General features: G+C 57.6%; 1 protein-coding gene across 3 annotated transcripts in view; it reads right to left on the reverse strand.

Annotated features, from left to right (window-relative positions):
• The window catches only part of GRHL3 (grainyhead like transcription factor 3), a 30,154-nt gene extending 15,382 nt beyond the window's left edge, over positions 1-14,772 (reverse strand). Inside the window, exons 1-3 of one of the 3 annotated variants that reach the window (XM_017346465.3) lie at positions 14,639-14,772; positions 3,113-3,299; positions 1,101-1,162 (exon numbers count right to left, since the gene is read on the reverse strand). In XM_017346465.3, the coding sequence (XP_017201954.1) occupies positions 1,101-1,162; positions 3,113-3,299; positions 14,639-14,655 (266 nt within the window). In that variant the 5' untranslated portion in view covers positions 14,656-14,772. Of the gene's footprint in view, positions 1-1,100; positions 1,163-3,112; positions 3,300-11,652; positions 11,843-14,638 lie in introns of those variants that run through there. The other 2 variants (XM_070077009.1, XM_070077010.1) reach the window with 2 other exon arrangements.
• Positions 14,773-14,972: the final 200 nt, after the last annotated feature.

A 14,972-nucleotide genomic window follows, 5' to 3' on the forward strand; every position in this document is an offset into this window, starting at 1 on the left:
AAATTTTCTAAATCTTAAAAGAGAGACAGACTGGAACCAGGCAACCTCTGTGTTAGCCATTATAATGCTTACTAATTTAAAAATCTGAAGGTTTAATCATTAATCTCTTGGCCAGAGTCCAGGGTCCCCACTCCTCAACAGCTGTGCTGAGTCATGCCGTGGGCGGGGGCGTGAGGCCGTGCACGTCCATGGGCGCACTTCATGTACATTTAGAGAAAGGTCTGAAAGGGCTCGCCCCAGAGCACGAGAGGGGTCGGGGAGATGGCAGGAGACCTCACTCTCCGCTGCATTGGGTTCTACAGTGTCTCTGTTTCCCCAGAAACAGGGCTTGCTTTCCCCATCGAGGGAGTTCATAGCATTTTCAATCCTCGGCTTTGAGATGGGCGTTTGTGCGGCAAGCAGGGGATGGCGGTGGCCGGAGCCAGGCACGCTGCCACTGGCTCAGGTGAGGAGCTGCGATGCCCGCCTTGGCACCGTGGCTTTTCCAGAAGGCCAGCAGACAGGCCCGGGGTCATTTTCAAGGGGACAGCTGATTGATTGTCAGGGAAGGAGAAAGAGGACAGGTTCCTTCCAGTGCCATGAGAGTGGGTGGCCTGGGGCACCGATGCCAGGCGGAGGTGGGAGGGGGAGTGCAGGAACCCATGTGTTCCCCCCAAGCCCAGGTGCCCCTCCGCGAGAGGCCGCAGGCAGGGAGGCTTCTCCACTGCTAGCTTTGAGGTTTGCGTTCAGTAAGTGCCAGCCCGCGTGGCATCTGGTGTGTGTGTGTGACTGTGCATGCAAGCAAGCGTGCACCCACGCGCGTGCACACATGTGTGCACACACACACACGTGTTGAAGCAGTTTTATGATGAGTTCCACATGCCCCCGGCTCTTCTGCCCTGGCCCCTTCAAAACTATTCAAAAGTCTCTTCTGCAATTGCTCTGGCACAAAGACAGCCATAGTCCAGGCTCCACTGTATTCATTTTTTTTCTCTTCTGATTGTAAAACAAAGTATAACAGTGCCTAAGGTATTGCGAACCCCAGACCCTGCCCCGAGGCTGCCGGCTAAATGAGCCCTGTGTTACAGGGGTGGGGGCGGGAGGAGCAGGTGCGGCCTCACCTCTTGCCCTGGTCGTTGCGGCCACCGGTGCTGGAGGACAGGATCCGTTTGTCCTTGGGACCCTGAAAGGAAAGCACGGAGAGCATGGACTCAGACCTGCTGCCGGGGCCTCGCCCGCCTCCTGCAGCCCGGGCCGGGCAGTGGCGCCGCTCTGGGCCCAGGGAGAAAACCCATGGGCCCTTCCAGGAGCCCTGGAGCCCCAGGCTGAGCAGTGGGAGGCAGCACGCAGGGAGGGGGTGCAGGCCCAGGGTGGGGTGAGGGAGGCCGGGAGCGGGCGCCAGCCGTGCTGAGTGACCTCCCAAGGCTCACTTTTGTCATTTGACAAATGAGGGAGTAAAATCCCTACGTCATGAAGATCTATTAATATAAGGCACACTCCTTGAGAGTGCTGCCTGTCTCCAGCCTTGTGACCCCGACCTCTGTTTGCTAATTTACTTCCGCACCCGCTGGGAGGAACCGGAGCTGCCGCCCCGAGTGCTGGCAGCGTGGACTCTCAGTCTGGCTTCTCGGTTTTCGCCGCCCCCAACAGAGAAGGCGGGGAAGGCGGCTGGCCTGGCGCCAGGCAGTCCGTTAGAAACGGGGAAGGTGCTGCTCAGTGCCATGGTGCCCTCAGTGCCACGGAAGTGCGGCAGGACCAGGCCCCCAGCCGGGTGCAGTCTCCACACCACCAGCTACCACGCCACGTCCTCACTCCCCACGGGGCTGCTGTGGGAGACGGAGGCTAGGGCAGGTGCCGCCCCCTGAGACCCCGTGCTGCACTAAAGCCAGGACCCACGTTGCCTCCAGGGCCTGCCCCCACCATTCCAGCCCTGGGGAAGGCCTCTTATCCCATGCTGAAACAGTCATTGGAATCCCTTTTCCATCAGGGTGAGCACTAGCAGGACAGGACCAGTGGGCTGGGGACGAAGGGGGAGGGGAGGCTACCAGGGTACTCCAGGGTGAGAACCCTAGGCAGAGAGAAAGAGTGAGTTAGGGGTCTTCCCCTACCCTTTGTTGGCCTCTGAATTCATGCAGGGAATTTGAGGCAGGGTGGGTAAAATACTTCTTGGCCCAGTGCGTTTATGGGTTTATTTGTAAGTTGGCTTTAAATCTTCAAGGTGGGAGCCAGAGAGCTCATCCATCAGCTATTCATGCCCCCAAGGCCATTGCCAAGTGCAGGGTGGTCTCTTGGAGCAGTCACCCAGTAGGGATAGCCAGTTAGTTTGTTGCCTTGTGACAACTCGGATACATGGGTAGGAGCTGCCAGAGAACTGGATTGACAAAGATCATGTAGCCTCATGCATCCTCAGTGAGACTGCAGGCAGTAATCCATTAGCAATGTCTGGCACAGGCATTGGAGGGGGTTAGGGTGCTGGGTCATGTGTGCTGCATATTTATGACTGCCGACTAAAACAAGCCCCACCAATCAGATATGCAAGGGCCAAATTCTGGTTCTCGGAAGCCCCCATTTCCCAGCGTCAAGGCCAAGGTCCTGGAAACGATTACAGAGCTGTCAGGAAATGTTCCAGCGCTGGCAATGGTGTCAGCTGCAGAGAGCGGGCCTTGGGAAGGGCCCCAGAGGAAGAGCCGGGCTAAAGGACAGGAAGGTTCCAGGTGGGGCAGAATAGGAAAGTGGGCATGACAGGGAGCTGCCATGACCCAAGGGAGGATCAGAAAGAAGAGAGTGAATCCACTCACCCCACGTGTGTGTGCACCCGGGGGGCAGCTGGATTGGGTGCTGGGGACCCAGTGCCTGCCCTCCAGGAGCTCAGGAGGAGACAGAGCAGTGGCTATGCAAAGGGAAAGTTTCCAAGGATGCAGTCAAAGATGACGGTGGTGTGTGTTCAGGGTGCCCAGAGGGGGCTCAGAATGGGAGACCCACGAAAGCCTGGTGTACGCACGAGCAGACACCTGAGACCCAAAGCTGAGAGCGGTGTGCAGCCAGGACGGGGAAGGAGCTGGGCAGACGGAGGAACGTGAGGGCTGGGGGGCGGGGGTCACGGAGGCTGCCGAGCCACGGGTGGCACACGCACCATGTAGTAATCGTAGAGGAAGCTCAGGGCGGCGACGCTGTCATCGTCCCCGTTGACCCGCATCATGGCCTTGGTGGCGGCCGTCAGGGGGTTTTCCAGGTACGTCTTCCAGGCCTCGTCCTCACTGGTGTAGGGAAACTTCTGGAAGTTGACTGGGTCGTTCTTCAGCAGCCGCACAGACCTGAAACTGCAGCCAGGGAGGAGGGTCAAGTTCAGGCTGTCCCGGAAGGAGGCCCACGGGTGGCCGATGCCCAGGGAGTCAGGGGTGCTGGCCTTGGAAACTTGAAACTTCTGCCACCATTAGGCGGCAGGGGGCAGTGGAGCTGGGTCCATGGCAAATGTCACCACAGAGAAGCTGTGGACGTGGGGCCGTAGCGCCATCCTATGGCACTGAGACTGTAGCCCCATGGAGTGGACTCAGGCAAAGGCTTCCCGGGTAGATACGTATCCGAGGGGAATTAGGACTAATTAGGAACAGGAAGCGACAGCGAGGAGCTGCAGAGAATAAAACTCAGACATTGTTTCAAGTTGGGGATGACACAGAAGCCACCGGTCACCTGCACCTGCATTCGGGGGACAGACACGGGACAGAGGGTGCAGGGAGCGAAGTCCTCGGGCAGAACCCGGTCTTGAGGAATGGGTTTCAGTCCAGCGTTCGCTGTACAGGGCCTCAGCAGCTGCTCACTCAGAGGCGGGCTGCACATAGTGGAACAGGAGACCCTCAGTCCTGGGCGGTTTTCCCACGGGAAATTGGGGGAGGGAGGGTCAGGGGTGGGGCCGTGAGGCAGAACAGCCATGAGGGTGAGCCAGACAGTATCTTGTTGGAGCACCAGCTGCGTCCGGGGCGCTGAGCTGAGCCAGGTGAATTAGCATCTCACTGAATTCTCACAGCTGCCCTGTGAGACAGGTGCTTTTACTATTCCTGTTTTATAGCGGGGACTAGTGGGGCCGACGCTGTGGCTTAGCAGGTTGAGCCACCACCTGCAACGCCAGCATCCCATGTGGACACTGGTTCGCGTCCCAGCTGCTCCACTTCTGATCCAGCTCCCTGCTAATGGTCTGGGAAAGCAGTAGAAGACGGCCCAAGTATTTGGGCCCCTGCACCCACGTGGAGACCCAGATGAAGCTCCGGATTCCTGGCTTCGGACCAGCCCAGCTCTCCAGCAATTTGGGGAGTGAACCAGAGAGGATGGAAGGCTTCTCTCTTTCTCTCTCTGCCTCTTTCTAACTCTGCCTTTCAAATAAATAAATCTTTAAGTCAATCAATAAATAAAGCACAGATGGCAGAGCGGCATTCTTGCAGCCTGGCTCTCCAGGCCTGGGTGGCTTAGACGCCACTTCTAACGCTCGCACGGGGGAGACTGATGCGGCAGCCTGGGGCTTCCGGGAGTCGCTGGTGAGGCACACGCTGCAGTCAGGAGCAAAGGCAGGCTCTGGCCGTGTTCAGTTTCGAGCAGAGTGTGTGAAGCTGTCCAGGCTGGAAAGAGGGAGCCCAGGGAAGAAGCGGGCACGGACTGGGCTTCTGGGGGCACAAACCCTCCCCTTCTCTGGGGTCTGAGGACTCACTCCCCTGGACCAGGGACCTGGGAGCGATGCCAGCTGCTACACCCAAGTCCGTGAGTGCGCTCCACTCACTCGCTCTGCTCCCTTCAAGACATCGCGAGGTAAGCATCTTTCGCTTCGTGATTTGGATATGCCCCAGACCATCCAGCTTGGCCATGGCACGGTCAGGACTTAACCCGGGCTTGCCTGGACCGAAACCTCCTGTTCCCCATGAGCCGCCCTGCTGTGCCATGACACAGGCGAGCGGCCCTTGCTCCAGCAGAAAAATGCACTAGCACCGCATTAGTGGCGCAATTGCAGCCTGGTGCGTGGACAAGGAGGGGCCTTAGCAAATCACGCTACAGGAAGCAATGTCCCCCCCCCCCCCCGGGGCAGTGTCTCCCACCCCACTGGGCCTCCCGGGGCTCTCAGAGGGAGGGAGCGGGAGCTGTCACAGAGGGAGAAATGACAGAAACTTTCCTGTTCTGGGGATGAGGAGTTTCTGCTGCCATAAATCAAGAGACCTCAAGGCACCTCCTAGCTGCCTCCTGGGCCTGGGGCTAGAGGAACTCGGCAAGGCCCTCACCCAGTCCTGCGCAGCCGCAGGCCAGCAGGAACCTCCAAGCCCAGGAAGCATGGGAGAGGCAGGGAAGGGCCTGATGGTGCCCCCCTCACCAGCACCGCTCCCTGGGGTCCCCAGGGCTTGGCCCTCTGCCTCCCTGCTCAGCCAGTCTCAGAAAGCACCACAGTCTAGGACTCTGAGGAGTACTGCTTGGACCTGGGCCTGGTCCATCAGCCCTTGTACCCAGGAGCCACTGCTGTACTCCAGGGCTGCCTGGGGCTGGTCAGTGAGGGGTCCCGTCCTGGCATAGGCATGGCCACGCGGCAAGTCGGGGCTGACTCTGGTGGGGTGAAAGTCCGCTTCGAAGAGTCACCAGTCATCTTTTCCTTTGTAAAAATAAGTTGTAGGGGCAGGTGTTTGACCTAGCATTAGGACAGCTGCAGCCCATGTATGTGTGTGTGCCTACACTGGAGTCCTGGCTCACACGCCCCATTCCAGCTTCCGGCCAGTGCGGCCCCTGGGAGGCAATGTTCCCAGAGCAGTACTTCCAGGGGTAACATCCAGGTTAGCATCTCAAGTAACTGGGCTCCTGCCATCTACGTGGGAAACCTGGCTTTGGCCTAGCCTGGACCACTGTGGGTATTTGAGGAGTAAACAGAAGACAGGACTCTCTCTCTCTCTCTCCAATAAATTAATAATAATTTAAACATTATAGTTCTATAAATTCTAGAAGACAACAATAAAGCTGCTAGAAACAAAAGAATAGACCAGGTTTTCTGTTTGCTTGGGAGGCTTTCCTGGTCTATGCCAGTCTCCACTCCACCCTACTGGAAGCCCGAAGTATGATTCCTTGATAAACAGAAGCTACCATACCCTAAGCATTTCCCATAGGCGGACATGATGTCAACTATTTTTATGTGTCAGGTGTCATCTACTTCACATGATAGCCCTGAGAAATAGGCATTATTATCCCCCTTTTCAGAGGAGAGACTGGGACTCAGACAGGCAACATGCCCCGCCTACTCAGGCTCAGGCAGCCAGTGTGTGACAGAGGCGCAACTTGAACTGGGACCTCTTGGACTCCCCAGATGCAGCTCTTAACCCCAGCGCTAGTCCTCAATCTAGATGCCCTTCCGGTTCTGGAAATTTCCACCCTCTGGAATACATTGAGCCAATTCTCTGCTGCAAGGCAGAAAGGAATTTCCCACCCACACAAGGCAGGAGGGACGGAGCAGGAAGGCAAGATGGTGACAACCGCCAGTCCTGGCCCAGGCGCTGGGAGTCCTCTGCTCATTGTCTCTGTGTACGTGCACGTCTCCCGTCAACCTCATGTTCTAGACTAGTCATTTGGCTTCCAGAAAGTCTTGACCATGGGTAGAGCTTGCACTGATCCGTGTGTTAAATCTGAAATCCAAGAACTTTTGATTTCTGCCCTCTTAAACATTTGGGGAGCCGCTGTGTGAGAAAGAGAAAAAAATTTATAGATATATATATATAATATAGTTTTGTTTCAGGATTTGATATAGGATGAATATGAAAAGGGTTCTAAGAAAAAGCCCTATTCATAGGTGACAGACCCAGAACAAAGTGGGAGCCAGGAGATGCCGGTCCTATGAGGTCACTTTCCCTAAGGCCTACGCAAACTCCGCTGGTGTCCAAGGTGGAACTCCTGAGATATCACCAGGGGGAGGGGGAGGGGGAGGGGAGGAGAGGAGATGCCTTGGCCCTGGGCAGCCCTTTGACCTCAGATCTCCGAGAGCACAAGCACAATACAGCAGGACCCGCAGCACCATGGGAGGAAGCGGCACCGGGTCACAGCCCGTGGCTTTGGAAACTGTGTGTTGGGTGAGGCACCGGAGCCCTTTGGAGCCAATTCCCTCACCTGTTAAATGGGTCTATGGCGTGTCTGCTGTTGGGCAGTCCTCGGCACAGGAAAACCAGCCAACAGCATGGCAGATAAGACTCCGCTCCCATGGAACTGACGGTCTAATTGGGGCAGACCGACCGTAAACAAGCAGGGAGGTGATCTAATTTTAGTTAGTGATAAGTGCTGTGAAGAAAATTAGATCATAGTAATGTAATAGTCACCAGGGGTGGCGACTTGAAAGCAGGGCTAATCTCACAGCTTGTTAGGAGAATGAAGGGCATTCCAGTAAGAAATGTGCTCCGTCTAAAGCCTGCCAGAGAATACTCAGTAACAGCCGCCATTGCCATCGGAACCCCGGAACCCCTAAATGCGAGGAGCGGGGAGCCTCTGCCTGCGGTTCTTCAGTCATCGGCCCTGCTAAGCCGCCGTCTGCGGACCAAGTCCTGCGTCACCGACAGACAGAGTAATAACCCCTTGCTTTTGACTTTCATATCCATTATCTCTCGGAGCCTCCCAAAATATGGGAATATGTTATTATTCCTACTTTACAGACCAGGAAATAGACACCAGAGACGTCCAAGGACCTGTCCTGGGGCACTGGCCGGGGAGCTACAGAGCCAGGCTTCCTGGGATCTGGACGGGAACCGCAAAGACTAGTCACTTCCCCACCGAATTGCTGGCTTTCAAGCAGGGATGTAGGAGAAAGGGAACACACCAACAAACCGGCAGCGTCCATCCATCATGTGAACAAATATTTATTAAGTGACTACGATGTGCCAGACCCTGTCCCATAAGACCAGGACAAGGCAGTCCCTGCCGTCACAGAGGATATATTTAGTAGCAGCAAGACAGACGTGACTACAAAAACAAACAGCTCATTATCAGATAGGTGAAGAAAGCTATGATGGAAAAGCAGCCAGAGGACCTGTGACCTGCGTGAACCCTGGGGAGTGATGGATGTTGGGCGAGATGAGGGGTGGAGGGGGAGAGATGGGTGGGGCGGGCCTTGGGCCTTCCAGATGAGGGGCAGGGTGGGACCAAAGGCAGAAGCCTGGGCCGGGACGGCACCTGCAGCTTGGCCATCTACTGTGCGGCAGCTGTGAGCCAGGTGTTTTGCATATGTTGATTTGTTTCAAGGAAGGCCAGCTCACTGGGGAGGAAACTCAAGTCCAGGGTTTGACAATCCTTCACATTTGCATAGCGTGCTGTGTTTTCCAATGCACTCTCAAGTATCTGTCATACCTCCGATCCTGCAACGCCCGTGTAAGGCAGAGAGGGAAGTATGTTTGTCCCAACGGGATGGCAGCAAGAACTGAGCCATGGTGAGGGCCACTGGCTTGCCTAAGGCCACCTGGCTGGTACCCTGGTGGCATCAGACCTAGAGCTACCAGCACTGAGAGTGCTTCACAAAGCCGCCTCTCCATCTGGCGGTTCCACTTAGAGTGAGCCAGAAATAAGATCGAGAGAGAGGAGCCTGGGAGTGGGAGTGTGCGTGGGGGAGAGCTACCTGCGAGGTCTCTACCTTGCTGAGGCCTCCTGTCCCTAGCCTGTGCGGAAGTGCAAACTGTGGGTGGGTGGGCTCTTTCCCCAGCATGGAAGGGGTGTGGTACCAGCTGCTCCATGCCCTGCCAGCCTCTTAGCTTCCTGACTCCCACATGCCTCGTTCTGGGCACGAGAATGGAGAAGGCCCAGGCAAGGAAAGAGACTTGTACCCAACACATCCCTCTGATGTGAAATGCCCTCTGCTTTTGGGCTGAACCACTTCAAACTCTCAATGAGGCCAAGCAGATGCGGTCTCGGCCAGTGGTTGAAGCTTTTTGTAGGATTTCCTTCTGTTGGGATCTTTGAAATTTAGGCTGCATAACAGACCTTAGAGTGGTGTTGTAGCACAGTGGGGTGAAGCCACCCCTTGCCATGCAGGCATCCCATATTAGAGCACCAGTTTGAGTCCTGGCTGCTCTGCTTCCGATCCAGCTCCCTGCTAACGCACCTAGGAAAGCAGTGGAAGATGGCCAAGTACTTGGGCCCCTGTACCCATATGGGAGACCCGGATGGAGTTCCTGGCCCAGCCCTGGCTGTTGTGGCCATCTGAGAGGTGAACCAGTAGATAGAAGCTCGCTCTCACTCTCGCTCTCTCTCTCTCTCTCTCTCTCGGCCCAGAAACGCAGCCTACAGCGAGACTGAGACGCAAGCTTCCTCTCTCCCCTCCGCTGCTGGTTCAGCTGCCAGCCTATGTCACAGGCACCTTCAGGACTCACAGATGGGCGTAAGGACTCTTGTTCATCTTGCAGAAAGTGGAAGCAAACCCACCCCCAAAGGGTGTAGCCTCGAGCCCCACCAAGGGAGGTGCTTGGCACAGGACAGACCCAGCCAGCTGGGTCCCGGGAGGAAGAATTCCGGCAGGCACTTGAGCTGGGTGTTGCCACCCAGTCAGTGACTTGCCAAGCCCTGCTGGGAGCCACCCTGCCTCATCAGCAGTGATCAATCACGCTCGCTAGTCATCCCCAGCGAGGCCCTGCCACTGCTCACGGAGGAATCATTTCTCAGGCCCACATAAGGGTTCCCGGTATGACAGGGCCGCCCCAGGTTCCTGCACCTGCAATGGCCCATCAGGTTGTGAAACGTGCTTTGTCCCCAGGGCAAGGGGCTCATCAGGGGGCCTATATGGGGGAAATGGGGGAGGCCACGGTGGTGCTCAGTAGTGACTTTGATTTGAATGGGGCCACATGAACCTCCAGCTCCGGCTCTGCAATCTGACATCTCCTGACTTGGGTTTTGTTTTTCATAACTGTAAACTGTGGGAAGACGAGAGTACTAACCTCACGGGATCACCACGATGGCTCCTCTTCACCGAGAGATTACCAAGTGCCGGGTCCTGGCTAAGCAGCTTCTTATTTAATCTTTACAACAACTTTGGGAAGTTTCTTGTTGGAAGAATGCAATGAGAAAACGCAGGTGGCAAAGTGGTTGGCACAGTGCCAGCCCGTCATAACGTGAACCATCTTTATAGCTAGTAAGACTCACGCTGGGGGCTAAACCCCAGCCGCTGCCCGATTCATAGACTCAGTTTCTCCCACCTGTAAAATGGGACATCTCCTGCAGAGCAGCCCGGAGAGGCCCAGCTAAGCAGCGCAAGCACACGGCCCGCTCCATCGTGGTGGGCAAGCGGAGGGCGGCCGGGCGCGGGCACAGCGCTTCCCTTGCACGGGAATTAATGACGTGCCGTTTCAATTACAGCAGAAACTCGCCCTCTCCCCTCAGAAAGGTTCTCCCCTGGATGCGAATTTTTCTTTCATGCTGTATTTTCCTTCTCTCTTTCTTGTCCAATTTTCTGGGTTCCCCTCCCCCCTCTATTGTACACCTGAGCTGGGAGAGAAGTGAAATCCACATCCAGACACATCCCTTCATTCATTCACTTAGTGATTCATTCCACAGGCCTTCACTGAGGGCTACCCTGAACAGGCTGTGCGCTGAGCGCTGGGGACGCAAGGGTGGGGACGCAAGGGTGCGTCCCCCGGTGTTGGAGCCCAAAGAAACACCCAGTACCACCGAGATCTCCCTTCAGACTTCCAGGCGCTCTCACCTCTTTGGGAGAGGGAGGCGGCGAGGCGGGGCGGCTCGCTGCATTGTACAGACGGAAAGCTGTGTGCTCCAGAGAGGGGCTGAGAGGGACGACGAGAGAAGGGAAAGGGAAGAAATCAGTTCCCGCAGCCCGGCCCTGAGCCTCGGCACTCTCACACGGGCCCCGAGAGCTGGGTGCTTTTGTCACTCTTCTCCATAAGCAGGGACTGACACAGACTCACCCAATTCACCGGTGGCAGAGCTGGGCTTTAAACACAGCTGTGACCCTGGAGCAGGGCTCCCGGCCGCTGACTCAGCAGCCACAGGCAGCTCCACAGTGGATCTGGGATCCGGGATCTGGGATCTGGGAGCCTCCAGCCTCCCAGCCCTCCGCCGGGTCTCCCAGGCCAATGGCTCTTAAACTTGAAGCCCCATCAGAATCTCCTGGAGGGCTGGTGGAAACGCATCCCGCTGCCCCACCCTGCCCACGCCACCTGATGCAGGCAGGGGGTGGGGGTAGTGGTGAGGAGGAGGAGGATGCTGGTCCCAGGACCACACTTTGAGAACATGGGTCTAGTCCAACCAGTAATTCTTTTAAAAATAAGACTCTCCACCCCTCTCCCCACTTTGAAAGTAACACAGTTTTGTAAAATACTACAAGTGTATAAATAAATGCGAAGCCGCCCCCAACAGGAAGGAGAATAGGATGAAGCCGCATCATCGCTCACAGGTGATCGCGGCTAACAGTTCGCCATCACTTCCCCTTTCAGCCTCTAAGCACCCGGGCAGCAACCTGCAGCTCATTGCTGTGCCCTGGGCTGAGACCCAGGAGCCCCCAGGTCTTCTGCGAGATCTGAGCCAGGCCTCAGCTCCCTTCACGCTCCCGTCCCCCTCCCACGCCGGGATGCTGGGATGTCTTGACCAAGCACTGGACAGCGTCTCGGTAAATGCGAACGACATCGCTGTTTCAGCCCTGAGCCCTCGCTCCCTCCTGCCGCTCCGACCCACCTGGCTCTGGCCACAGGGCCACACCGCTGAGCCTGATGAGCCAGAGCCTGCCTGGGGCTCGGGCACCTGCAGGGAGGCTGGAGCCTGGTGCCGTTGTCTCTCATCCTCTCTGGGCCCAGGCTGGCTGTTTTACAGCCCGAGCTTAATGAGGGCTTTTAACTTTTCATTCACCAGCAGCGTAACTCCGACTTTTAATAACACACCTTGTGCACGACAAAAATTTGCTCCTGGCAATCATGGTTTCGACCACAAAACCACAGCGGGGAGGCGTTCCTGGTTAACTCCTTCGGCGCTCCAGGCAGTCTGGAGCCCGGCTCTCCCCAGATCAGATCAGATAGCCAGCCCGCCTGGGTCACAGGGATGGTCCCCGCCCCTCCCCAGCCACCGCCCACCCCCACCCGCGGCTCTTCGGGGCTGGGGTAGTGGGGTGGGGGAGAAGATTCCAGACGGCAGCAGGTGGGGACCCGGGCTGCGGGCGCGCCGTGCACAGCGAGGCCGTGGGAAGGATCCCGCTGGGCCGCCGCCTCTCGCTGGACCTACTACGGGACAAGCCCCTTCACAGTGGGCAAAGTTGCTTCCTGGGCTAGGCACACGGAAGGTCCTGGGGGCACGCCGAAAAGCGCCAGGGGGTCACCCCCTAGACCCTGGTCTAGAGGCACCCAGCAGCCCCTGAGACCTAGACCCGCTCCGCACCCCGGGCGCCAGCTCCCAGGAAGACCCCCCAGCAGCAGGCAGTGCGCAGGCGCCGCAGGCCGCACGCCTCGCGGGTGTTTTCTCGCGAGACCCCGAGGAGCCGCCCCAGGAGCCCTTGCGGCTGGCCTGGCCTGAGGCTGTGGGCTCTGGCTCTGAGGCGCCCTGTGCGGCTTGTGAGGCCTGGGGGGTGGCGGCGTTGGGCCGACCACATGAAAGGCCCGGGCGCTGGCCACCCACCAGCTGCCTCAAGCTGGTTTCTGACGGCTCCAGTCCTGGCCTTCAAAGCGCTGCCTCCCGAGGCCTCGTCCTCAGGCTGGTGTCCAGGGAGCGCCTCTGCCGGCCCCCCGGGGGTGTCCACGGGGCAGGGACCTCAGAGCGTCCCCTGCCGGGTAGGAACTTAGAGGCCTCGTTCCCGGCGGAGGATCCCGCCGTTGGTAAGTGGCATCCAAGCCCGACTCTTCCCGCTGCACCAAGACCTGACAAAGGCCGCTCGTTCGCTCAGGACCAAGGGGGCGCCCTGGATGGCCACCTGCCCTATTCTGAGAAAGGGGCGCTGCGCCCCCAGGCTCTGCCATTGTCCCCTCCCGGGGTAGCTGCAGAGTTTGCAAGCTTCCCCACCCCACCCCAAATGCCACAGCCTGATCAGCCTCAGCTGCCCTGGGGTCCGACTTCAGACCCGATCCTTACGGAAGAGAGCAGCAGCAAAGCCTTCTGGGCCAGTGGCCTGGCTGCGGGACACATCCCCTGCGGAGCAACAGTGAGGAGACTGGAGCTTTCTCAGAGCCAAGCGAGGCGGACACACAGCTCAGGATCGTTTACGCGTGTGCAGTGCGTGAAAGAGAACAAGCAAGTGCTGCTGGCCTGAGCGGTGGCTTCCGGACGAAGCAGCAGCGGTCACTGGCTTGTCTCCTCCAGGCTGTAAAGCAGCCACTGTTTGAAAGCTGTTGAATCCCCTGGCAGCACCGTGAGCTGGGCACCACTGCTGGTCGCAGTGTACAAGTGAGAAAGCTGAGGCCCGGGTGAGGGGTCTGTGCGCGTGAGAAGCAGCCTGGGACTCAAACCTGCCCAGCAGCACCCGGTGTGGCGCCAGTGAGCCTCCTGCCAGCTGTGGCCCGGCTGTCAATGCACTGTCAGCCTCCAGAATTCATTCAAGAGAAGGCTGATGTCTCAACCCCAGTGACTGCAGTGTGGCCACAGCTGGCCGACTCAAGAACCCAGGAGCCGGCGAGTCTCCAGGGAGCCCGGCTACAGCCAGGGACCCACTAGCCGCTCTGCCCACGGGTCTCCAGGTTCTCCATCTGTCCGTGAGTGGCTGTAGAAAAGATTGGTCAGCCCTTGCCTCTGCCCACTGCCTCTGAGGGCGACAGGAAGAAGAGTCTGTATTTAAGAGCTCTGGCTGCTGCCAGCTTCCTGAATCCAAGCGAAAGCGGCCCACGGCCCATCCCAGCCCCCCTTCTCCATGCTGAAGGTCTGCAGCAGCCAGTTGGGATTTTAAATCTCAGATGTGGGCAGGAAGGCACCTGTCTCCTGCTGGGCAACAGAGGTGACCTCACTGAAAACCACTTCTCAGCCGCCCCCCCCCCCTTAGAACTGCCTCTGAATAAAATCACACACACTTTATTGAACGCATCTTCAATCCTTGGCTCTGTGGTAAGCCCTTTTACAGCCTGTATCATGCTGGACTCTCTCAAGAAGTCTACAGTGTTCTTGTACCCATTTTCCAGATGAGGACAATGAAGATCAGATAAGGTGCATGAGATCACACAGCTTGAAGGAGGGCCTGGATTTGAACCCAGGTCAGGTCCACTACTGAGAGCGCACATGTTTAGCCACCACACTGCAACCTTCCCACTTGGGAGTGGTCCAGCCCAACAAACAAGTCCTCCAGAAAAAGCCAGCCCTCTGCCTAGGACAATCTTAGAACCACCTCAGAGAAGTTCCTTTTGGCAAGAAGATAGCAGGCCTCCACGGGGCTGGGATCGTCTCTGATTTCCAAGGCCCCTTCAGAGTATCAAAGAGCGGTGCCAAGAGCCTTCACAGTTTCAGTGCTGTGTTTCCCTGCCTGGCTCGAAACTGCTCAGCAGAGAGAGAAAAACTATTTTCCCAGGGAAACGCTCCGCTCTCGCCTGAGACAGGGGCTTGCCTCGACACGCCGGAGCAGGACCGGCAGCCCATTCATTTACCCGTACAAATTGCCCTGTGAGTCCTGGCGCCAGCCTCCCTGCTCTCCCCTCCTGGAAACCCCATGCAGCCTCCCAGCTCAGAGCGCAGGTGTCCACGGGTGTTTACTCACTCAAGTTCATTCGACATCTTCCTGCTCCCGGGCTCCCGCGACTCCTCGCCGCCGAGGCTCTGCTCACTGCTTGTCTCTAATTCCGGCCTCCCGCGGACATTCCCTGCACTGGGAAGTGTTTGATTTATGTTGAGGTTTGGATGTCGGGATTTTGCTGACAGGTAGGTTCCGAGCAGCCCTGGCGCTGATTGGCTGTAAGTACAGGTGCCGGCGACTGCAAGGATACCTCAACAGGTGCAGCTGTTAACTCTTGGCCCGCCGAGTAGGGGCGGAGTCACGGGGGGCCGGCTGGGTGGAGCCAGCCAATTCCTTCCTTGGTGAGGGGGTGGGGGGT

This window comes from Oryctolagus cuniculus, chromosome 7 (genome assembly GCF_964237555.1).
Source record: "Oryctolagus cuniculus chromosome 7, mOryCun1.1, whole genome shotgun sequence".
Lineage (NCBI taxonomy): Eukaryota > Metazoa > Chordata > Mammalia > Lagomorpha > Leporidae > Oryctolagus > Oryctolagus cuniculus.